Below are 25470 nucleotides of genomic sequence, written 5' to 3'. Positions count from 1 at the left end.
AATCTAAGCTGGTATGTACCAAGAACATCAAGCAAAGAGGAAGGCATGGAAAAAACTATTTGCAAAGACTTTACATTCTTATTTGCTATATGAAAGTGATACAAAATTGAACGCTGTGCTAAGCCCTGCATTCCCCAGGTCAGGAACTCCACAGGAGCTCCACATAAAATACTAGATCTCAGTTTCTCCTTCACTTTCTATACCTCCAGCTCATTACACTGCCAAGAGTGAATTAAGATCCATATTTTTGTCACTTCCATCTATGACCACAGATTAGCAAGGCAGCTAGGATATTTGTGGGGTTTTATTAATTAAAGCTGTGATCTCTCAATTTTTAGGCCTTTTCCCTTTTTCCCAAGTAAACCAAAATTGAATATTGTTGCTGTTCTAACTCTCTAGGAATATTTTACTTGATCCTGCCTCATCCCTTTACTCTCTCCCTGCCATAATTCTCATTTTCATAATTTTTTTAGCATGTTTGACTTTGGTTGAATACTGTACAATTTTAGTTTCTTCTTTGTTTTAAATGAAAGATGGCTTCATAGTAGACACACATTGCATCCATGTCCCAGAAATAGAAAACATTATTTAACATGTGCATAAGTGAGCCTACAAAGCTCTAAGCAGCTGTCCACTTTGAAAGATCATACCCAAGTGTTGCAGATGGAAGGTGAATTCAAGGCATTTTAAAAGACAGAAAGACCTCAGCAGAAGAATCTGCCTCTTTTCAACAAAAAGTTTGGTTTTAACCACTTTATTTTTTCTGGACTTCAGACAAACAGCCAAACCCAACAAATTTCCCAGTAACTTAACAGAAGTAGGAGGATGGAGTTGGTAAATTTGGGGGTTTATGAGTTTATTTGAGAAGGATTTCCTTCTTAGTAACAGATAGGCTGGAATAAAGACTACTGCTAACTACGTTTATAATTTGTCTTCACAATGACTATCAAAGGCATCTAAAAATAGACATATTTTTGTTTGAATTCTTAACAAATAGCAAGGGGCTGGGAAATTATTCTGGGAGTTACCAGTACAGTCTACCCTATTCCTATACCTTTACCTCAGCATCCACAGCGGGCTACTGTCAGGTATGGAGCCAGAAGCATCACTGGTTTAACCTATAAAGTTTGTAATATTTTAACAGCTTATAGATCATAATACTAAATAGCTGATAATCACATCTAAATCAGGTACTTTGCTATAACTTCTTCAATGGACAAATTTAATATGCTAAAGATAATTTTTTTATCATTCCAGGTGATTGATAGATGTATCTATCAATGCAGATAAGGCAATGTGCAAAACATGAAAACATGGTTGTAGCTTGTGATTTTTAACTCATGTCTTAGTAAATAAATTTTATGCTGCTTTATTTGGATATATAATCTAAGAAATCTTAAATTCTTGCTTTGCTGAGCTTAAAGGAGGACACCACTTTAAACATGTTAAATGTTTTTGGATATTTATACCAAATAGGAAAACACTCAGCATTTTTCTAATTATCACTGTCATCGTTACAATACCATAATAACCATCATTAAATTACCATCAGCATTTTTACTTGAAAATTTCAAAATAAGAGTCTTGCTCCCAAACACCTATGTAGTCATCTGGTCCAAGGCTGTGCTGCAGAGATGCTGCTGCTGCATGACTACACAAAGTGAAAGTCAGTTCTAATGAGGCCTTCACAACAGCACCAAGGAACCATTACATCCTGGTGCTTGGGCAATAACAACTGAGGGCTATTTGTGAGTTAGATGTTACAGCATTCCTAAAAGGTAGGCATGTGATAGATGATGGAACTGACTCTTGCTTAGGGCTAAAATGCAGCTGTCTCTGGAGTGAAACATGGTAGACAGGTAAGAACATCTCACCTTACTTAGAAAACAAAGGAAATTGTAATGCTTTATCCAAACCAAGCTTTGAGAAAATTTGCATGGAAAGTCCTTTGTTTGTAAATGCTTCACGTGATCATTGCTTCTTCCAATGAGTTACTCAGTACTTACTGTTCATCTCTCAGTTCACCTTGCTCTGTGGCTCTGCTGCTGCCTCTACCATGATGCCCAGTCTGCCCCTGGAAGGCACCTGGGAGAGTGTGAATCTTCAAAGCAGAAAGGTTTCTGCTGTCCCTTACATCCCCTGGCAGGGGCTATTCAGTGGGGAACACGATAGTGCCTCTTCTGATGAAAAGAGAGGAAGAAGAAAGCAGAAAACTCTGTTTTCCAGCAATCTAAAATAAGGATATGTGCCTCATCTGTTTCAGGAATCACATTTAGAAATACTTTGTTACTGTCCTACCTGTCTCGTAGGGAACAATTACTGATCCTTCCTCCTCAAAAGTCACTCTGGTTTGTAAGTACATTTCCAATTATGGGGGTTTTTTTTGCCGTATTCAAGATTTCTGTAAGAAATGCATAAGCCACACTTACTATTTACTAAGTAGTTCTCAGATTCTGAGAATGTATTCAAAGTGTTTTAAAGCCCAGAATGTTGGGGTTTATTTCAATTTGGAACGAAAAGAAAAAACATAAAGGAAATACATAACTTTATAAAGCAGACGCACAGGCTGACTTGGAGTCCCAGCACAATCACACAAAGAAAAATACTGTCTGGTACATGAAGGACCTTCATGTCACTCTCACAGCCTAAGGGAGCCTTTGAAGGGACACAGCATGACCAAGGAGATCACGTTCTCCTCGGGGCTCACCATCAGGCACATGGCAAGGTGATGTCCCACACTCACATCCTCTCCATCTCCTCACTGTATGGAATAAGGATAGAAGAAATTTGCCCCTGCACTATGCCCATCGGGCTGCTTCTGCTAGGAATAAGCTCACTTCTATTTCTGAAATCAAGGAACAAAGACATATTATTCCTGTAAGTGGCAGGCATCATTCCAAACTCCACTCCCAGTCTCAAATGGGAAGAAAAGTCTGAAAGTCACATCAAAAAGATCAAAACACAGAGATGATACATCAATATGAAGTAGCAATGAACTTATTTTTAGTTTTCAGTCACTGGATGCTAAATACTCTCTAGAGCCTTCCCGTTACAGATAATGACACATGTAGCTCTTCTCGCAGTCTCAAGCTGCTGCTTGGGGAATGGGATATGCACCTCCAGCACAATCAAAGCTTTCACTGAAGACAGAATAATCTTTTTGTAGCTACTACGTGTATCTCTCCAATTAAAGTCTATAATTTACTACGGAAAGGTAACACGGCATGAGACTGATTCCACAACTAGCGCTAAGAGGAGACTCGATGGCAGTCTTCTCATCGAACCTCAAGAGAGGAAGCAGTAAGATGTTAAGGCTCTGCTGAAAAAACAAGAGTAAAAGAAGAAATTAGGAGGTCACTTGCATGCTTTTCATTTATATTTGAAAGGTCACTTGTGGTCTCCCTCATGAATGATGTAGAGTTTATTTTAAACTGACATCTTAATTACTGGCAATGTGCCAGAGCTGGAATCTGATGAGCCTGCACTCATTCAGTGGCTGGCTGTGAGCTTCTCCCTTTTTATGTTTTTTTTTTTTTTTTGTTGAGGATTCTGGCTCTCAGAAATGCTTGCTCACAGTCATTTGCGCGTTATTATTAGCAAACTTAGATTGTCCCCTTGGCACACATTTTGTAGGACCAAAATAATCTTATTGTATTGCTTCAACATTTTACTGGAAACAAAAGAGGTGAATTGACTGTAAAGCAATCACAGTAGACCTTGAATGCCTCCAACAGCATTAACTTGATTATCATCATTGAAATTCATACTCAACCAGCTCTTGAAGACAGTATTTTTTTACCGGTTATCACATTAGTTGCTTTCTATTAAGTCATCAATGGAAAAGAAAAAACATGAACAAAGTTGCTGAGTATTAAGTGACAGATCTTACTGTAATGTAAAATACAGAGCTGACAACAAAAAATATGTTCTATCAATCAGGTTAGAATTTTTATGCAAGTATTGCCATACACCCATCATTTGTTCTTACAGATGGTGGCACAACTGTTCATATAACTACTACCAAACAAGAACAGGAAACAATCTGGCTGAAAAACAACCATGCAAAAATGTTATCACGGGGGGGGGGGGGGGGGGGGTCTTTTTTTTTTTTTTTTTTTTTTTTTTTGGCAAAGCAGATCACATTTGGTTCATTAGTTGTTGCACAAGCACCACTATGAAAGTGATATGCCACAGCAGTACTAGCAGCAATATCACAGCCCAAATTTTATACTAACTTGGCCCCTAATATATCAGGATATTAATTAATCACATACGTGCTATTGTACAAATTTATCCTGTTTGTCACCTGCATAACAGATTCACTTTTCTTAAGTAGTGCACTATCATCCTCTTTTCTTAAGTAGTGCACTATCATCCTGACTAAATCCCATTCTGCCTAAATTCCTCTTGCAAACTGCATATATTCATTGCTTCAGTTGATACACACTTTAACTTTCAGCATAAAGGCAGACACAAGAGTCTGTTTGTAAGAGGTTTGCAACACCCTTTTAGAGCCTTCCTGGTAATATGTTTGACAAGAAGAGTCATGCTTTCAGACAACAGGTCCTCAGTGGGTGTTTTGTTTGAAACTGTCTATCATGAAATTGGTCCCAACATGGCACTACTGTCCATTAAAAAATTTGCAACATTGGTGTATACCCACAGCTCAACACATTTCCTATAATGACTGCTGTATTTATTCACTCCAGTGTCTACAAAGCTCAGATTATCATTTAATTCTAAACAAACTGCATACTGTGAACATTTCTAAGAGGGCAATCCATCAAACTGCACATTTATTCAACAGTTCTAATTTGTTTGCAGTATTATGATGATTCCCATTTTAATAAATACGGCTTTAGTTCTATATATCTTGTTTTCCATAATTTTTTATAACACATTACATATTTACTTTCCATCCACATAATTTAGAAAGGAACTTAAGAAATATAAACCTAGGCACACTCATTGGCAATTCAATAAAATCCAGTCTCTGCAATCACAGGCTTTTAATCAGATTTTAGTATGTCTTTAGAATCACTTAGCATCAGAAAAATGGGCAGGTAGACACATGCATGTTTTGTAGTAAGTATGTTTTTAAAAATTGATGTGTCTAATACGCAGCACAAACTAGGGATTACTACACATGGAAAACAGCCAAAGCGAAGATGCTGGACTGAAAAAAATGTTATTATTTTTCCAGGTATACTTCCCATTCATTTATACTGCTAAGAGTCTATTAAAATTAAACATTGTTTTAAATTTACATGATAGACCATATTTATATACATTGATGCAAAACACACGGTTTGAACATTGGGCCAGAAAACTTGCCACTGAACTCAGAACTTGGGCCTGAGGATGGAGTGCTGCAGCTGTGCATACACTGAGAAGATGCAGATTAAAACATACATTTTCTACACACTAAACACTGCTAATTTCCAGACAGTGACTCAGAGCAATATGAAAAATGTGCAAGAGTTTATTCAGGAATTAATCTTAAGTTGGAATTTAAGGTTTGAATACATTTTCTGAATGCATAGCGTCATCAAATGGGGTCAGTTTGTAAGCTTTTTCTGCTTTTAATAAAGCAGAAAATAAATCAAGAAATCTCTAAGTACATGCAAAGAAGTTACCACTTTTCCCTGCCTCAAGTAACTCCCTCATGCAGAACAAAAAAAAATAACAAGTGAATGTATCTTTATTTTTTATTTCCCCAAGCTTCCAACATTCATCTATGACCATTCATTTTCCCTTGCAAAAAAAAAAAAAAAAAGCATGGCGGAACACAATACCTAACCAAACAGAAGATATGCTTAGTGATGAATCAAGAGAATATAGTGGATAACAGCCAAAAGACAATTTTAAAAGTCCATTTGTTCTGACCATATGCTGTAAAGATATAAAGAATGTACTAGATAAAGGCTGTTTTCCTTGGAAATATTTATCATGGGAGATGTTTATCACATGAAGTAAGTTATTTCTTGACTGAAGGGCAAGAAATGTAACCGTTTTCTAATCTTGTTTTAATTCCAGAGCACTATCTTGAAGGAGTGCCTGAAGAGGTAACTGTTCAAAGGTTGCAACGAATATTATCAGTGGAAAACATCCCACATGTCCTCTAGTTGAGATCTCTACTTCTCAGCCATGTAGTTTACCTAGCCCATTATCTCTCTATAAACTCAGAGAGATGAAGACTAAATAATGTTTCCAGCACCCTTCTCCTTCCACTTTTAGAAACGTAAGATGCCTGAAATTGTTTCTATTATTTTTATAGTTCATGACATTCACGGCTATCAGATGACACTGGCTGTCACAGACAGTAAACTGTATTACAACATAGTTGTAGTATCTACACTATTTTTCTAGTTCATATGCAAACTCAGCAGCAAGAAATACAGAAGAGAAGGGACAAAAGAGCAGGAAGGGCACAGAGAAAGAAAATCCTTGCCACTCTTCTTCCATCTAAAGTGGGATGTGCAGACTAATCCTTTTCAATTTCAATTTGCAGCCTACACTGTGAGCCAAGATCTGACGGGGAAAGATTGACTGGTGCTATTTGGTTTCCTGACTGCAAGAAGTTAATACACAGACCACAAGAAACAACCAGACACAATTTCCTCTACAAACATAATTTAGCAGGGAAAAAATAAGTACATGAACAAGGATTAAAAAATAGAATGGTTCAAAGTAATTATGGGGGGGGGGGGGGGAAGATTAAATAGAAAAAAAAATTTACAGCAGCAGCAGCTACTTAAAAAGGGAAATTAAAAACAATAAAGGGGTGAATTCACGACGTGCTTGATGCCAGAAGATCCAGAGGGCATGCTCATTGAGGATCTCAACAAAAGGCAGTGAAGACATTAAGAGTGGTAAATGACTGGCAGGAAAGGTTTCAGCACGGGCTGTACAAAGCTTCCAGAGACCCAGAGACACTCAAGCCATAAACCCCCACCATCATGTCATCTATGTGATTGCTATCCACACCAGCTAGTTTACAGCTAGCACGGCCACATCAATCAGCAGTACAGTCAGCTCCTCAGCCACACAGACTGCCATCTGCTCGCGGTGTATCACAAGCAACAGCATATTTCCCCTGACACACTGCGTGGGCGCAGTCCCACGGCACTCGAGCCAACACAAGGTAGGGCTGCCGTGACCCCGGGCTATCTTGGCTGCACAGTCCTCAGCCGTTGAATCAGCACCGGCGCTCAAGCGAACACGTCAGTTCACGGAGGTGCTGTTAGATGACAGCAGAAGCAACTGGTTTTCCATGGGATGAGCTGCCTGAGCTGACTCGCTGCTCCATCGCATTAACAGCAGTGCTGGCTCGAGGGAGGCACCAAAACAATGTGGCTGGGGTTAGGAGGGTGGGACTGTGGCAGATCTACATTGGCTCAAATTGCCACAAAACTTAACGTGCAGCAACTGGCCTCAAATCGGATTGTACCTATACCCATACTGGTCCCCCAGACCATAACCAGAAACATCATAAACCAGCACTGCCATCAGAGGTAGGAACCTCGTCCCTGTTAGTTTCCTCCCAATGCTGATCTCATCTTTGTGCTGCCACTGACATCAGTATGATCAGAGATATGATCCTCACAGAAATAGAAGATGGGTAGGGCTCATGTGGGTAAGTTCCCTATCCTGTTTCACTGAGCAACTGCGCAAAAGCATGAAGCAGCAGACACTGAAGTCTGGGCACACCTTCTCCTTTTGGCAGTAATGCTGATTCAAGCCACTTTAAAATTTATGCTCAGCTAGGTTCTATCTATGATATACATTTATAAATCCCGAAGGAATTATCATAATAACCCACCTAGACAGAAGACAGAGAATTACTCTGTAGTCAGACTAGGACATATTCCCCAAAAGAAATACTCACGTCTTGATGAAGTCACATCCTATAACAACTTGTTCCACTGATTATCAAGCTTTTCAGATAAAAAAATAAAAGTGCTGGCAATTTGCCACTTCCAAGCACTGGACCTTGCAATACATTTGCTGGACTGAAGGTTCTGTCCTTCAAGTCAAATTTGAGCAAGTCACCCACTAACCTTCCCTTTATCCTCTCAAACTCTCACTGTAGAGCTTATTTTCCAATTTTATCATCAGCTTCATTACTTTTCCCTAACCTTCTTGAATTTAACAAAAAATTCCTCGATTGTGAAAGCCAGAACTGAAAACGTTATTGTGACAGTGCTTGTTCCAGAGCCCAGGAATCAAGGTAAAATGTTGTCTTTATGGGGACATTTTAGATTTACTATTACATTATGGTAAAATGTCCACCAAATAGCCATCAAGATGCTCAACTATTTTTCAGAATAAGTGCTTCAAGAGAAATCTGTATGAAAAAAAAAGTCTCTTAATGTGGCTTTGCTAGTTCATTCATTGACATAACAGCTTTACATGTGATTTATTGAAACAATAGTGGCTCTCTCTCTATCTTAATAGAACAAGACAGACTAAGGAAATGGCCTATCGCTCATGTGCTTCGAGGTGTTCCAGTAACCATCCATCCTGCAGTCCTACCAGTACAGGAATACCGGACTAGTCCACCTAGACCAGCAATGACACACCTAGAATCAGCTGTTCAAAAAAAAAGCGCAGCTGGCAGGAGTGAAGTAATCTTCTCCATGATTTCTACTTATGTCTAAAATTTAGAGACAGCCTTCAGCCCTCAGATGCAACATTTTCTACATCTACTACATGACTCAGTTAAGACATCGACAGGTATTTTTATATCTCTGTATGTTTACATCTAAATTCTCAGTCTGAGAATTTAATTCGGGGTCATTCCATTCCTTTCAGTCAGCTCACATGCAGCAAGTTCCCCAGTTTAGTCACATCTTGTGTACGAAAGCCTTTACTGTCATTTTTTTTTTTCCATTTCCTACTTTTCTATTTCACTGACTCACTCTTGTACTAAGAGACAGACAGGTCCTGCTTCTCTAGAATTCCTGTTTTCACGTGGGAGCTCTTCAGCACAGCTCTGCTAATACTAATAGCCTCTGCTTCCACTTACGTGACTTTTGGTGACAGGTAGTCTTGCTGCCCCAAGGAACAAAGCCTTACCTGCAAACTGCTGAGAAAACTATGTAAGATTCAAAAATTGGTTTTGAAGATGCAAAGGAGTGTTTTCATAATATTGAAAAGCACTGGCCTCTCAAGTGTTTTAAATATGTTGACTTTCACTATTTTTAGCTTTTTTTGACTGAAATTGTTGTAAATTATGTTCACAGAAGTAGACATGGCATTAATTTCCACAGTGATGTAAGCTTTGATGTACCGAGTTCTATACAGCTCTAAACAGTTGAAGCAAAGCTTACAAAAGCAAAGGTTACAAAATTGCAATGAGCAGAAAGCTAAGAGAAGAAGTCAAAAAGCCATTATCAGGAAGTCAGTAGGTTCATCAGGTAACTTACCAAACAGGCGCTGATGGAAGAGAAATTTCCCAGCTATCAGTCCTGTGAGAATGGCAAGCAGCCACAGAAACACCTTCAGAAATATCCAGCCTCCTCCTTCAGGGTATTTATTTGTTACAAAGGAGAAACAATTACCAACAACAATAACATTGGCTTCTGTCTGACTGTGAGATACTGGGTCCTCAGCAAATATTAAGAAGTTAAAGAAGATCACTAAGTAAGCCACAACTAAGCGAGACCACGGGTGCTGGAAGTAGTAGCGGAAGTCTTTATCCATCCTCAGATACTGCAGAACTGTTCTTTGCCTGTATGTAAAGACACAAATGCACAGTGTTATATATACCCAGAATTCTCACAGCTTAGGAGATACCTGCACACTACAAAAGTAAAATCACTGTAACCTTCTCAACAGTGATAATTTTAACACTTCAGGCTTGACAAGCAAGGAAAAATTCAATCAAAAGATACTGTTAAATGCAGATAGAGAAAACCTGGAACTTCTGCCCATTCCAATGTAAAAGTAACAATCATATATACATTATAGCACAGGAATTTTAGTCTCAAACATTTGTATACTATCTCTTTAAAATTACAGCTCCATAACGGGGCATGAAAATACAGTGTGTAAGAACATGACAGGCTACGTGAAAATCAAGAGTGCCTTTCCAGTTGCATTCCAAAAAATAACAACACAGATTTCACAAATATTCATGCTAAGCCTAAATTGAATCTTTTTCCTTATAGGAAAAGGACGGAATAAGCCTGTAAATTCAGTGCCGTCACCTACTGCCTCACCTCCTGGAAGCAACATCAGAAACTTGTTTATATGAAGGAACAACATGATGGGAAAGTTGCTAGAATCAATCCTTGCAGGTCAGGGAAGTCTGTGGAAATCTTTTCATTGACTTCAGGGAGTAACCCCTATAATTAAGCATATTTTCAAAACCAGAAAACAGAGTGCCCTGAGCACAGACTGTTTTGTATGAATACAAAAAATGTATTTTGAAACTTGCCTACTTATGAAGTACTGCTATGGAAAAACGCAACCGAGCATGGTTAACATTTCAGTTGTTTGCCATTTTATTTCTTTTTCTTTTATTCACAACCAATTAGTTGTTTCATCTTGTTGAACCACTTTGTATGTGTGAAGATACAAAGCCTTTGTGTTGTGGAACACCAGAATTATTCAAGGGACACGGTGTAGGAAGAAAACAAGAAAAAAAGAGTATCTATTAATATTGCTATATTGCTTGTTTATTACAGCACAATCCTTGAAGGATACAGTGTACTAAACTGAACAGTACAGATCTGTGTAAATGTCAGATGCCCGGGGGGGGGGGGGGGGGGGGGGGGGGGTAGGTGTGGGGGGTGGAGAACAAAAAAAACACCAATAAAATCAAACCCAAATCACAGCTAAAGACCTAAACGCCAATCTTCTTGGACTTCTAAGTATCACTTTGCAAACTTATAAATGGTTTGAATAACAATGTCTCCCTTTAGGTAGTCACTTCAAAATGACTTCGCTCTATAACCAGCTTTGTATTTGCAAACCTGCAAGGAATCCTGTACCCATTAAATCAAAAGAATAGCAGAACCTCTCAGCAGATTCAGACGTGTTTGATAAATAATAAAAATGAATAATGCCTCATTATGCATAAATTACATATGAAAAGGAGAAAAAACACATATAGGGAGTTAAAAAGTTGCCACAAGGAAGTGTCAGCCCTTTGAAAACTTTAGGAATAAAGGGATTTAAAGCAAGGGTCATTGGCCCAGCAGCCTAAAAAAATATCACTCTGGGGAGATTAAACCACCTTTAGAGCCACAGGGATGCCCAAAGCTCTTCTATGTTCTCCTTTCCGTTAACGGGAGCGAAAGTTTTAGCATTTCCTTATGTGTATGAACCATCTTTAAGCCCGAATGGGGCTGGAGATAAACAACTGTATGTCCTGAAATCTTTGGCAGCTGCCGGACACCGGGAGTTACCGGATACCCCCCTGAAGAGGCAGCTCTCCGGGGGGCGCTTTACAGCCCAAGCAGCCCCTGCGTGCAGCAGCAGCGGGGCTACACCGCTCACCCACAGCCCGCTCCTCACCACGGCCCCGCCACAAACGCGGGTGCCGCGCAAACCGCCCCGCACGCCCATCGCAACCTGTTAAAGCCCCCCGCCCCCCTGCCCGCGGCAGAGCCCCGCGTTACCCCGCGCAGCGCCGCCGCCGCCCCGCCGGGGCACACGGCCACGGGCCCCCGCAGCGCCGCCGGGCCGGGGCCGCCCCACTCACCGGGCGCGGTGCTGCTGCGGCGCGGCTCGGCGCCTGCCGCGGTGCGGCTCTCAGCCGCGGGCGGCCCCGCTCCGCTCCGCTCCTGCGCTGCGCTGCGCGCCGGCAGCTGCCCGCGGCCGGCAGGGCCCCCCCAGCCCCTGGGGCGCTGACAGCGGCGCTGGCGCTGCCGCGGGTCCCGCCCCCCGGCCGCCGCGGGGAGGGAGCGGCTGCGGCGGCGGCGGCGGTGGCGGTGGCGGTGGCGGTGGCGGTGCCCCTCCTCTCCTCTCCGCTCCGCTCCCGGGCGCGGGCGAGCGCCGGGGGGGGGAGCGCGGCCGCGCCGGCCCCGGCAGTGCCGCAGCCGCGGCGGCAACGGGCGGCGCCCGCTGCGGCAGGGTCCCGGCGCCCGCGCCTGTCCCTGCCTGTCCCTGCCTGTCCCTCCCCCGCAGCCTGCCAGCCAGGGCCGAGGCGTGCGCGGTATTCCCGCCGGTGTCTTGATCCGCCCTGGGAAACGGTGGCCTGCGAGCCGCGGGGGCTAATCCAGCCGGGGGAGGTGAACGAGGCCGGAGCAACACTCAATTCCCACCGCTCGGACTTCAGCACTAATTAGCTGTAGAAAATTACAAATACGTAAAACACGGGTCCAAATCTAGAGATGAATTACCCCAAAGCAAAAGCACAGGGTTGGCAATAACGGCCGGATCCCTGGGGAAGACTTAGGAAAACCCTCATGTTGTGGGGGGCGGGGGGGGGGCAGGGAGGGCAGTACCCGTTTGCTTACATGGGAGGCGGCTATGGCAGGGGTCTCTGGGGGTGCACACACAGTCGGTGTTGTCGCTGTGTCGGGCAAAACGCCTCTGGGCAGCCTGACAGAGTTGTTGACATTGCATTTCATCCGAATTGTCAACCAAAGCCTTTTTATGTGGGATGTGGTCCCTAGTGCCCGTGTGCTGGTATTGCTGACATCCCAGGAAAATGTTTACAGGATGCTCTTAGCATTGCATTATCACTGGGTCTTAATGCAATATGTACTAGTTCTGGTCAGTGCCCAAGACAGGCAAAACCAACCTGAAGCTGCTGGACACAGCCTCGGTGTATTGTTGTGAAGTCAGGTAACTCCATTGGAGCGGATCATCAAATTTAGAACATGGATATACATTTGGCTGCTTCAGACCAAGGTACGGAGGAACGTGGCTGAGGTCCACTGAAGAATGTGGAAGGGTCTTTAGGTGAGCCATGCTCTGAAAGACCAACACTACCAGAGCAAGCATAAGATGAAGACTTGTGAATCCCTTTGGTACTTACAGGAATATAGTTTTATATATTTTTGTAAATAAACATAACTGTATTGAAGGTACCTGACATAGTCACCGCATTATATTCCTTGGTGGAATAACTGATGAGACCCTCAATTCTAGGCAGAAAGATGCAACGTTCAATATTTAACAGTAGGCCCCCCTTCCCAAGCTATCTGAACAGCGAACAGAAAACTAAAATATTCAGAGACAAAAAATCACCATGTGCAATGAAAGACTACAAAAATACAGCATACAGTACTGCCTGTTCATGCAACAGCTCTGTGTGCGCTGCCACGCTCGCAGGACTCCGTCTCCTTCTGTTCAACAAATGAGAATCCCCAGAGGAGGCAGCACCTACCACAAAGGAAATCACACTCTTCATGCACCTACACACCAAAACAAAGTTCTCTTCAGCTCAGGTGGAAACCCATGCTACAACTACAAAGCATTCATGAATATTTTTTCAAATAGTAAATCAGTGAACAAGTTTTTGAAGCCACTAAGTCAATCAAATGAAAATCATCTACGTCTCTATTAAAGTAACCAAAAGCATAAGCGCACCATACTCCTCCCCTAAATTTCACACTGCAATAGCTTTCTTAGAGGAAGCTTATTTTTCCAAAAAAATGTAATATTTCACTCGTATATTAAAAAAAAAAGCTGGAGCACTCCTATTCATTTTTTTTTTTAAATCAACCAATCAAGATTCAGTTGAATAAATACATACCTGAATAGCAACACTTAACAAATAATCTAAGTAGACAAGACAGGCCCACTCACTAAAAAACAGGAACTGTCAGCAACAGAAGAGTATAAACAAACTCTTATCTACAAAATTGTCAGCAAGCGAAAAGCCGGCGGTAAAACCAGTAAGTTGAACCTAAAAAGCAGGTTGAATCAGGACAGTGAGTCATCTTGAATGCTAGTTTCGATACTTGTGAATGAAACTACTTTACCAGCACTCCTACTACAAAACAGCACTTGTGTAAAGGCTATTGTTTTACACTGTTTCCAGCAGAGACCTGTGAATACTGAACCAATTGTATATAGGTCTTACTGCAGTACTGATTTCTGGTGTCATTTTACACTCAAAATATGAGGAATCAGCCTTCTGCACATTAGTCTGTAACTGGAAAGTTCTCTTACAAGATTCTGTTGCCTCAGACACCTCTGTCTGGTGCAGGAACATGAGTCGAGCTACAGCATGTTCCAAAATAATGAAGCTGCACCAAGAGACAGGTTTCTTTGCTTTTCTATGCCAAAGCAAAAGTGCGACTTTTGTCAGTGAAAAAGCTGCAGGTCCAAACTAAAAAGACTCATGCAATGACTCTATTAAAAAACTAAAAAGAAGATGCAATTTATTATAAAATCCTGTGTATCCAGGACTGAAAGGTAATTCTGGAGATTAGGAAAAAAAAATGCTATAGCTTCATCTGAGAAAGCACTCTGATACCCCATGTTAACTATAACAACTATGCGCTTGGCTGCTTGATCCACAGAACTGTGGGTCACTTAACACTGATGGAATTTCACAGAATCACAACATAGCTGAGGCTGGAAGGGACCTCTGGAGATCCTCTAGCCCAGCCCTCTGCTCAGAGCAGGGCTGTGTCCAGTTGGGTTTTAGGCATATCCAAGGCTGGAGACTTCACAGCCCCTCTGGGCCACCTGTTCCAATGTTCAACCACCCTCACAGGAGAAAGGATTTTTAAGTTAAATGGAACTTTCTGTATTTCAGTCTGTGCCCACTGCCTCTCGTCCTTTCGCTGGATAGCACACTGGGAAAAGACTGGCTTAATTTTCACTCCTCCTATCAGGCTTTTAGGCACATCGATAAGATCCTCTCCCTTGAGTCTCCTCTTCTCAAGGTTAAACAGTCCCAGCTCTCTCAGCCTGTCCTCCCACTCCTTTCAGCTGTGGTTGCACAAATGCCTCTTCCCTGGCTTGCTGCTTGCAAAAAGTACTTCTTCATTCCCTCAAACCTCGAAACCCCATTACTCGGGGTCTGTGCTCCTAATGTATTTTTCTTCCATCCCGCTGCTGTGAGTTGACCCTGGCCAGCAGTTAAGCACCCACACAGCTGCTAGCATGCTCCCCCTGCCTCCTCCCCCAGTGGCACAGGGGAAAGAATAAGAGAAAAAGAGAGAAAACTTGTGGGCTGAGATAAGGATAGTTTAATAAGTGAAGGAAAAAAGGGATAATTAATAAAATGTCATAAGTGAGCATTAAAAAGAAGTGCTGCTAAGGCAATCACTCACCAAGTCCCACAAGCAGACCAATGCCTGGCGAGTCTCTGCCTCTGATAGCCAGCTTCGAAGCCAACCCTCATCCCACCCTTTTGCTCTATCAGTTTTATTGCGGAGCATGACATCATATGGCATGGAGTATCCCTTTGGTCAGCTGGGGTCAGCTGTCCTGTGTCCCCTCCCAAATTCTTGCCTATCCCCACCCTATTTTGCTGGAGTGGGATTGTGGGCAGAGTGGGAAAGAGACTCAGCCTTGATGCTGTGCAAGCACTGCTCAGCAATAGCTGAAACATTGGCATATTTTCAACATTGTTTTAGCTACAAACCCAAAACACAGCACAACATCACTGCTGTGAAGAAAGTTAACTTAATCCCAGTACACCTGCAAAAAACATCCTTGGAACAAAAAGACTCCCCCCTTTCAAATTTCACAGTCACAGTTGTGGCAACCCATCTCAATCATACCACTAAAGATCTACTCATTATCTGCCTCCCCAACCAATTTCTTACTGTCTAGAAGACTAGAAAGCAGCACATTAAAACATGAAGCAAATGGAGAAAAAACAAAAGCTGACAACAGTTAGTGTATAACTAAAGAGTTATATAATTTAAGAACTTAGAATAAAGAAAAAATATATATGCCATGGAAAGTAAGAATGTTAAGTTAACCAGAGATAATGATATTGCAAATACTAGTACTGCTTTACTACTAGACGTGAAAAACAGAATTCTCTAAAAGAATGTGGAAGAGCAGAACATATTTGGAAAACCTAAACAGTGTTTTCCCATTATGTAACATTGAAATATTTTCCAATAAATCAATAATAGGAAAAGATAGTAAACAGCAGCAACACAAACTTTTACTTTTAAATGGCAGGTTGAAGAGTTATTAGAAAAATAAATGAAAGGAATGATAGACAGCAATATTAATAACTAAATTTGTTTCCTAACAACTTCTGAAATGCTGAGGAAATTTCATAGAACTGGAAGAAAGTTAATGTGGTAACAATATTTAAAGGGTAAACAGCATAATTATAGGCTTCCCAGGCTGACAGCAAGCATGGGCAAAAATATGGGAAAGGCAGGTTCAGCTCTCAATTGATGGAAGTGAAAGGGAGAACCAGAATAACCAAACGGAAAGCAGTGGTGCAGGCTGTGCAGCCATGTAATCCCCACTCCCTACACACACACGTACACGCACACGTGCGTGCACACACACATACACACACACTCACACTTACGCACACTGTAAGTCAGGGTAGTCACCAGGTTTTGTGGTGATTTTGTCCTAACTAATGCCTCTGTTTCTGCAAGAACAACCGGCAGTAATATGAGCCCAGAGAACAACTCTGAAAAACTGTTCTGATGTCACTTATAGGATATTATGCATTTTTTTGGTTAGGTCAGTACCAATATATACATGCCTGAACTCTTCAAGGTATTTATGTGATCAGATACCTACTGACATTTCAATGAAAGAATGAGGATGAGACAAAATCAACATTACATGCAATATGCAGATGAACTACTGGGCTTCCAAGTCATGAGAAAGGGCCTTATTTCTGATTCTACTCAACATTTTGCATCAATGAAACAAGAAAGAGATTGCAAATTATCTAAGATGAAGGAAAATAAAAGTAATGGCAAAAGGACACATTTCTGTCACTAAACCTTTGGACTCTGACTTGTTGGCTACAACCTAAAACATTTCAAACACAATGTAAATGTGAATAGGAGCAAATTATATCTGCTGTTTCTGTAAGGCAGGAAAAAAAAAGCAGAAAAAAAAAAAAAAAGCTTGGCTATAGCTTTTAACAAATATAAATGATGTCCTAGCTACAAATGTTAGTGGAATCTTGGGGTGTGGGTGATTAATCTGTACTTTTTTATCTTTGTCAAGCAAGTTTTAGTTTACCAAGGTGAAGTTAAGGGATGGTTTCATCATTGTTGATAGGTTAAATCACCAAAATAAAATTTTGAGCAAAATTTAATACCTGTATCTAATTTTGCAATACCAGTGGAACTGGGGACAAAAAAGAGAATCAACTTTAGGTGACCTTTTACATACCATGAAACAGAACTTCAGTCCTGGAGTCAAATGATACAGGGCTCATCAAGGTTAAAGCAGAAGTTGTACTGGAAGTTTTGAAGATTATAGTCAAATGATAAACAAAACTTACATTTGAATGAAGTACTTCTGTTTATCCAGACCAAATTTACTGCAAGCAAATGTGACCTGCTTCACATAACCTACACTGATTTCAAACAGGCAGCCAGCACACCCCTAGCCCCAAAAAAATCACTTAAGAACTGTCTAGTGAGGTGAATTCACACCACTAATTACATACCTTTTAAGCGCATCTGCTGGCCATATGGATGTGTTCAACTAATAGAACAACATGTGACTTCTTTACTAGGAAAATAAAGGAATAATCAGCTTGCAGCTACTTTAATAGTTGCATATACAGAATTAGAGAAAACACAAATTAAGAAAAAGTGGAATCTGTGTTCAGCCTTCCCAGGGATACTGCTTAACCACCCTGTCCAAGTTTATTGCAATGGTAAAAGAAGACTTCAGAAAGGTAGAATTAAAGCTGGAAGACAAAAGGTCCGAAAAATAGTAAGTGGTAACAGAAGGTCTTTGGGAAAAGAAAATATGCTCTAATGTTGCTGAACTTTAGTAAGAAAAATATAACATCACATGTTTTGTTTAGTATGAGCTTTATATTCTTTTTATATAAGCAGGCCTCAGATTACTATCTGACAAGAAAATAATTTAAGCTTTGATATCTTATTCAATACTAAAGAATAAAATTATTAAAAATAATTAGGGGTAATTTCTTAACTTCATAAAAAAATAGGATAAAAAAAAAGTCTCGTGTTTTCAACTACTGTATCTCATGATGTTCTTCCAAAGTGCAATGAACAACTGTACTTTGTATAAGTACAATATAACACATTGTTGCTGTAAAAGAAATGTCTGAAGGCTTCACTGTGTTGTCATATAAATTCCCTCTGTCTTGATCATATTTCTATTAGAACTAAAATAGGCACAGCATGACAAAAATTTTGCATCTTGACAAAAGTACCGATTTAAGCTCAAGCAGTGTGATAACTCAAACAATCAAATTACTTTATTTTCAAATCTCTGCATACTTGGAATCGGAGTACATTATCTAACACAACAAAAAGTCTGAGAGCTGATCATGCACTGTCACATACAGCTGACTGGATCGGGGGAACCGGAACACAGCCAGGGCAGGGAGTACTATGAGGCACTGCCAGCTGCATTGGGTGTCTTGGTAGAGGCAAACCAGGCACTGCACTAATACAACTGAGGAGCAAATCCGTCCCTGCCGAAGCAGATGCATACAGGGATCTTGTGCAAAGCATGGCTTGTCCAGGCAGTGGCTCAAACCCCAGGGATACAGGTGGACTACACTTACCGACAACTTCAATGTGACTGTCCAAATGGCAGCACTTGGTGAATCAGAACTATCATCTCACTTGAAAACAACCAAAAGTACCAATATGAAGTATGTGAGAACTAATCGTAGTCTACAAATAGTAAGAGAATCATATACACACTGCTGTGCCTAGAGAGTGAAGTTTCTTGCTGTCAGATTTTTTAGTTCTGGACAAGTGATGAGAAGACCAACTTTTGTGACCTTTCTTTAGAGCCTCTTCTCATCGTACATAGGGATATGCACTATCTGTTACGCAAATAAACATTTTTTCAGTAGCCAAAGAATAGCCTGTGACAAATGTCCATTATTTTTAGCTCACACTAATGCACTGTGAAAAAGCATAGTTACACAAAAAAAATTACAATGGTAAATCTAATAATTTATTTAGCAGCTGGAACTCCACTGAAAAGGGATAGGCACTTTGAATAAGTGCCCGAGGGAACAAGTAAGAATGTACCATGCGGTCAAAATGTCCTTTGTTTGTATATTGCATTTCCTTTTGTTTATAAGAAGAGCAGTGAGTGCACTATAGTCTTTTGGAACTGAAATGAAGTACTGGAGAGCTTCAGCTTATGCTGAGACATAGCATGCATCTGAGTTTATGTGTGCCTCTGAGGGTCTTATTCTGCTGGAAACTAAATGCAAGACCTGAGCACTAACAAAGTTTTAAATGCTAGAAGGGAACAATGCAACTACTTCAGGTTTCACTGCAAGCCCTTCTCTTACCCTTCTTGCACATTTTTGTCTATTTAAACAGTAAGCACTGCAGAGTAAGGATCTATGTTGGTTTTATTCTGTCACATGTCAGAATGCTTTCTGCAAACAATGAGTAATAAAATCCCTAACTGGCCTCACGGAGCCCTTTTGGGATAAAACTTCCCATGTTTTCTTGCTACTATTTTTTAATAGTAATTTATGGGTAGAAACTGGGCGTTGCTTGTGAATAACTCAGGAGAAAAGACCATCTGACTGAATTCCTCTCCTGCAAGTGGGACCCCATGAGTAGGAAGAATCCTTTGTCCCAGGTGCTCCCATTCTTTCACTCCAGCCTCAACATCTCTCAGAAGATCTTAGCTGTCCTCATGATGCCTACATCAAAATGTGAAATTATCTAACAACAGTTTGAACTTTTTCTTAATTTCTTTGGAAATTTGGGTAAAATCACAAAAAAGCAGTTGAGAGACATACAAGAGGCCATTAGAGGGAACCTGTTATTTGATAGATAAGGAATCGGTTGGATGGTTGCATCCAGAGAGTGGTGGTCAATGGGTCAATATCTGCACGGAGATCAGTGATGAGTGGTGTCCCTCAGGGGTTCGTATTGGGACCAGTACAGTTTAATATCTTCATCAATGACATAGACAGTGGAATCAAGTGCACCCTCAGCAACTTTGCAGACACCACCAAACTGAGTGGTGCAGTTGACATGCCTGAGGGACAGGATGCCATCCAGAGGGACCTGGAAAAGCTTAAGAAGTGGGCCCACGTAAACCTCATGAGGTTCAACAATGCCAAGTGCTTGCACCTGGGTCAGGGCAACCTCTGGTATCAATACAGGCTGGGGGATGAAGGGATTGGAAGCATCCCTACCGAGAAGGACTTGGGAGTACTGGTGGATGAAACACTGGACATGAGCCAACAATGTGCACTTGCAGCCCAGAAAGCCAACCCTATCCTGGGCTGGATAAAAAGAAGCATGGCCAGTAGGTTGGGGGAGGTGATTCTGCCCTTCTGCTCCATTCTGGTGAGACCCCACCTGGAGTACTGTGTTCGGCTTTGGAGTCCTCGGTACAGGAAAGATGTGGACCTATTGGATCAGGTCCAGAGGAGGGACACAACAATGATCAGAGGGATGGAACACCTCTCCTATGAGGAAAGCACGAGAGAATGGTGGTTGTTCAGCCCGGAGAAGAAAAGGCTCTGGCAAGACCTTAGTGCAACCTTTCAATACTTAAAGGCAGATTATAAGGAAGATGGGGATAGACTTTTTAGCAGAGCCTGTTGCAACAGGACAAGGGGTAATGGTTTCAAACTAAAAAAGGGTAGATTCAGATTAGATATAAGGAACAAATTTGTTACAATGAGTGTGGTGAAACACTGGAACAGGTTGCCCAGAGAGATGGTAGATGCCTCATCCCTGGAAACATTCAAGGTCAGGTTGGACGGGGCTCTGAGTAACCAGATCTAGTTGAAGATGTCCCTGCTCACTGCAGAGGGGGTGACTTTTAAAGGTCCCTTCCAACCCAAACTATTCTATGATTCTATTAGGTCTAATATGTTCACAGCCATACATGCCATGGAGAAATGGGCAGGAACCAGAGATCTCGGGAAAGATAGACAAAATGTCAAAAGAAAATATAATACAAAAGACTGAAATTTTCAAATATTGATACTCCTAGGCTATAAGGTAAACAGTCTTAGCAAGGCCCAGAGGCTGTGCAATGCTCTGTTTAAGAGAGGAAGTGACTTAGGACTTTGTGCCTTCAGCACAGAGTATAAACAATGCCTTGGCCAGAGTAGCATTTGCTTCATCTGGCATTAGTTTGTACTAAGTGTACCTCACCAGGAGAGGAACCACCATCTCTGTAATAATGGCAAACAAGATAAACAATTGCACATAATCAGCATAGTGCTGAAGTTTGAGCTGAAAGTGTTTCACAATGACTCAATGCATTCATCTAAAGTAAATACTAAAAAAAAGCGGAAATAGATATGAAAGGAATGTTGCCCAGCATCTCTCTTCTGAATTCAACAGGAAAATTACTGGATTTGTGCTAGTGTTACACCAGTTTATCATCCTAGGTCATCTGCCATTAGAAGCCATTCACATACTCCCTGCTAGTAGAATCCTGTCTGTATCAAAGCCAGTGAGAGAATCCTTAATGATTTCAGTAAGGTCATGATATCATCCAGGTAATACTAGGAAAAACAGAAGTATAATCTCTAATTTTTGTAATATGCATTTTCACATAATCATTGTATCTGCCTTTTTATTATTTTTAAAATATTTTTAATAACAGGAATATTTGAGTGAGGAAATCTCAGAGAAAATGACTACTTTCCAGAGTATGGAAAACCACCTACCAGCTCATTAGATCATGTGAACTTCAAATACTGCTTTATGTTCAGGCATAACTATTGGGCAGACAGGCCACCCACCTGCAGGAGACAGTTATCAATCTTGGCAGATAAGGTCTACTCTAAATCTGGACAGTATTGTGTTTGGTGGCTCTCTGCCAGGACTCACTAGCTTTCTAAAAGGGGTCCTTCTACAGTCACCATGGGCTGGGCTGTCAGTATGATCATCCAAATGGGACTGAAACAGTCCCAGGCACATTTTCCTTCCCATCAAGAAACAACTGGCAAATCCAATGGAGTTGAAATTGACATGAAAATATGAAAGTAGAGGTTTTTAAGACATCGAATGTACCCAGTCTCTTAAAAAATAAATGGATATTAGAACAATTTTTCTAGATTGAGATCCAAAGGAAGATTTTACATGAACACAAATTGCAGCTCATGTTTGCCTTGGAGTTTTTTCCAATACAAGGTGTTCATTTAAGTGAAGCTTCTTGGTGGCAAGAAGACTTCATTCCTGTTGAATGAAGATAATAATATGGCTTCAGTTACTGCTTTATCATCTTTGATCTGGGCTACAGCAATGTAATACACCTTGCTTTAAGTAATAAATACATCTCTTTAGCCACTCACCTACTGGAGCAGATCATGTACTGCATCTGTTTTCCGTGCAGTCTTCCCCTAGAACCTAGTTAAGATTTTAAATCCTGGCATTTATGGTCAGGCATATGATGGTCTGGGAGGAAGGCACACATGCAGTAGCTAAGCCCTGATAGCTTAAAATGGAAATTGTGACTTATAAATCTGTTCCAAAGGCCTAAGGATGCTGTGCAGGTCTTCACAAAGTTTTTCTTGCTTTCTTTGACCCAAGAATCACTGTGAACATCATGCAAGATAATTCCTAAAAAGCTCTTGTGGTCTCTACACACAAGGAAATTTCTTGGAACTTGTCATCAGTAACTGGCAAGGCAAATGTAGTCGTACTGTTTAATGCACTTCAGAAATGCATTCAAATAACACACCAGGGAGGCAGTACAGAAAATCTGAAAAGAGTGGCTGAAAGCATGATTGGACCACAAATAATTTTGCACAATGATTTTGCATTAGTATTTACATGTTAGTTCATCACTACTATTAGGAAAAGTACATGAAAGAACAGAAAATATTTGAGAAATTTCATAATTTAAAAAATCACTGACAGCATGAAACAATTTGACCATCATATTTCCCATTATGCCGTGCATACAGAATGTTGAGGTACCACATCTAGTGTCTATCTACAGATTTACCAGGTCAGAGTAAGGGCTAGAAATGGACAAAGATATCAACAAACCACATACAGAATCAACTCCTTAATAATGTCTGGAGGCACTCAGCAGAACAGAAAGATGTAAGAAATATGGGAACTCCCACCAGTTGTGCTTTGTTCCATTCTTACTATCAAAGCATAGCAAAACACAACAATCGTCTACAATTTTTAGGATAACAAAATCTATTGCTTCAAATCTGTTTTCATCTATGGTAGTGGCTAGGAAAACCTCAGTGCATCAAACTTAGCTATCTACTGTATTGTAATTCAGTTTAAAATAGTTGTCTATCTACCTAGCACTTCCCTGACCACTCACAGACAATGCATACTGTTTGTTAGAAAGAAAAGCCCTCAGATGATGAATATTGAGACGGTTTATTTGCTCATTTATGAGAAATGAACAGAAATACCTCAGAGCATAAAGAAAGTAAGACATATATATTCATACTGCTGTAAAGAATTACTGATGAACATAACGTGAGAGCTGTCCACACTGTAATAAAACCCACTTGCTGTAATGGCAAGAGAGCAATGAGCTCTTATAGCAATACTTCTTACTAACAGACTATCCATAAGGTCTGAAGAAATACCTGTTTGTTTGACTTGAACATAGTGTGTTGGTTGATCAGAGCAACATCCACTGAGACTTACAAACAGGTAACACTAGCATGCTCAGAAATCAAGGCCCATTTTGCTAGGAACACCTTTCACATATAACTTGAAAGTAATACACAAATATGGTTCTAGGAGTGGTGTGATTTCTCATTTCTTTTTTTAGTAGCCTATGGGTGTATGGGAATGGAGATTACTGGAAGCAAACAGAGCTGAAAAAATGAACTTTTCACATATTTCTGAAGGAAGTGTTTGATATTCATTCTTACGCTATACGGAAGAAAGTTCATCTTGCTGATGGACTAACTCCGTAATACTATAATTATCTTGTGAAAATATGGTTATTTTTTAAGAACATGCTGATGGGGGAAAAGAATAATCTAAGATGAAGCTTTGAAGAGTGCCAGAATAGAGATCTCCACAGCAAGAAAATAAAGTAACATTGCTTAGAAAAAAGGTTTTCACTCTAGCTATTGCAAATGTGTTTAGTGTTTGAAGTGTCACCTCAAGATAGGTACTGTTTGCTGAAATAAAAACTGTATGTAAAAAAATACGTGCATTTCCATTGTCAGGTGGAAAATTATAGCCAAACCTGGAACAGGCCTTGTTGGCAACATCACAACAGGAGAAAATTATGGAACTATGAACACAATTAACTGAGGATTCCCTTGAGATTATACCCACAGCATTGAATCAACTAGCATTAGTGAATAGAGCATTGTTAAATCAATGAAGGACTAAATGTATAGGGAAAGACAATAAAGGCACTAAAAATGAAAACAAGACCCAGAAGTCACATAAAAAAATGCTGTACCAAAGTCTATTAAAAATATTTATTTTTATTAAATGTCATTTGTTACTCAGTTAAAAGAATCTTACTAAAATTTGGGGAAGTGCAATATGCTGTTTCCACCAAAACAATTGCAGCCTTACTTAGATACAAAACCTAACATATACTGGAAAAAATTATTCAAGCATAGGGAAGAAACTATAACTAATAAAAGGACAAATGTTACTTAATGAATATGCTAAAAAATAAACCTCCCTATTCTTATCTTGACAGTCTTATGATTTGGATAGCAGTTTAATAGTCAAAAACATTTTAGTAAGACTCTGAAGTACACAATTCAGAAGTTCTGGCATCTTCAATGGACATAAAATCCCCAAGTGTTTGTTTCTGTGCAACATCTCTTCTTTGTCAAACATCAAACACTGTAATATAGGAAAATATTTGTGATGCTGAGATTTCAAAAAAATACTTTAGACCTTCAGTTTGTCTTTTTGCCAAAAAGGTGCTATGAAATGCCAATGTGTACCAGCTTTGTTTCATATGAAGCAGGCATTAAGATCCCACTTCTGTACTTCAAAACCCTGTGGACAGGCTGGTGGGAATTGATGTGATGTGACCTCATAGACAAGGTGATCTGAATATGATGGCAGTCATTATAGTCTCATATCACTCTGATATTTCCCATCTAAGCATGGGTTTCCACTGAAAACACAGTTCCACAGTCTTAGCTACACATCCTTTTAACCACATTGTGTCACTAGTAGTGCTCCTGGGGACACACGACTAACTGGACCAAGGAACTGATCTGTCTTTTCAGGACATCTGTCTATTAAGGAAAATCTCCTTTTCCCTCAGAAATGTTCAGGTAAATCCATCCTTTACAAACACTAACACAACACAGGAGGAACCAAGAACATAGGACCAGTGGCAGGCTTAGGCTCAAATGATTTAAAGTAATCATGATAGCACCACATCCTTGGTTGC

The 25470-nt window shown here is 40.5% G+C and overlaps 1 protein-coding gene across 2 annotated transcripts in view; it reads right to left on the bottom strand.

Annotated features, from left to right (window-relative positions):
• Positions 1-25470, bottom strand: part of TMEM117 (transmembrane protein 117) — a 234591-nt gene that overhangs the window by 207667 nt on the left and 1454 nt on the right. Inside the window, exons 1-2 of one of the 2 annotated variants that reach the window (XM_055711850.1) lie at positions 11711-12050; positions 9429-9733 (exon numbers count right to left, since the gene is read on the bottom strand). In XM_055711850.1, coding sequence (XP_055567825.1) covers positions 9429-9705 — 277 coding nt within the window. In that variant the 5' untranslated portion in view covers positions 9706-9733; positions 11711-12050. Of the gene's footprint in view, positions 1-9428; positions 9734-11710; positions 12051-25470 lie in introns of those variants that run through there. The other variant, XM_005444020.4, reaches the window with a different exon arrangement.

This window comes from Falco cherrug, chromosome 5 (genome assembly GCF_023634085.1).
Source record: "Falco cherrug isolate bFalChe1 chromosome 5, bFalChe1.pri, whole genome shotgun sequence".
In the NCBI taxonomy this organism is placed as follows: Eukaryota; Metazoa; Chordata; class Aves; order Falconiformes; family Falconidae; genus Falco; species Falco cherrug.
This window is presented reverse-complemented; position numbering and strand designations above follow the sequence as displayed.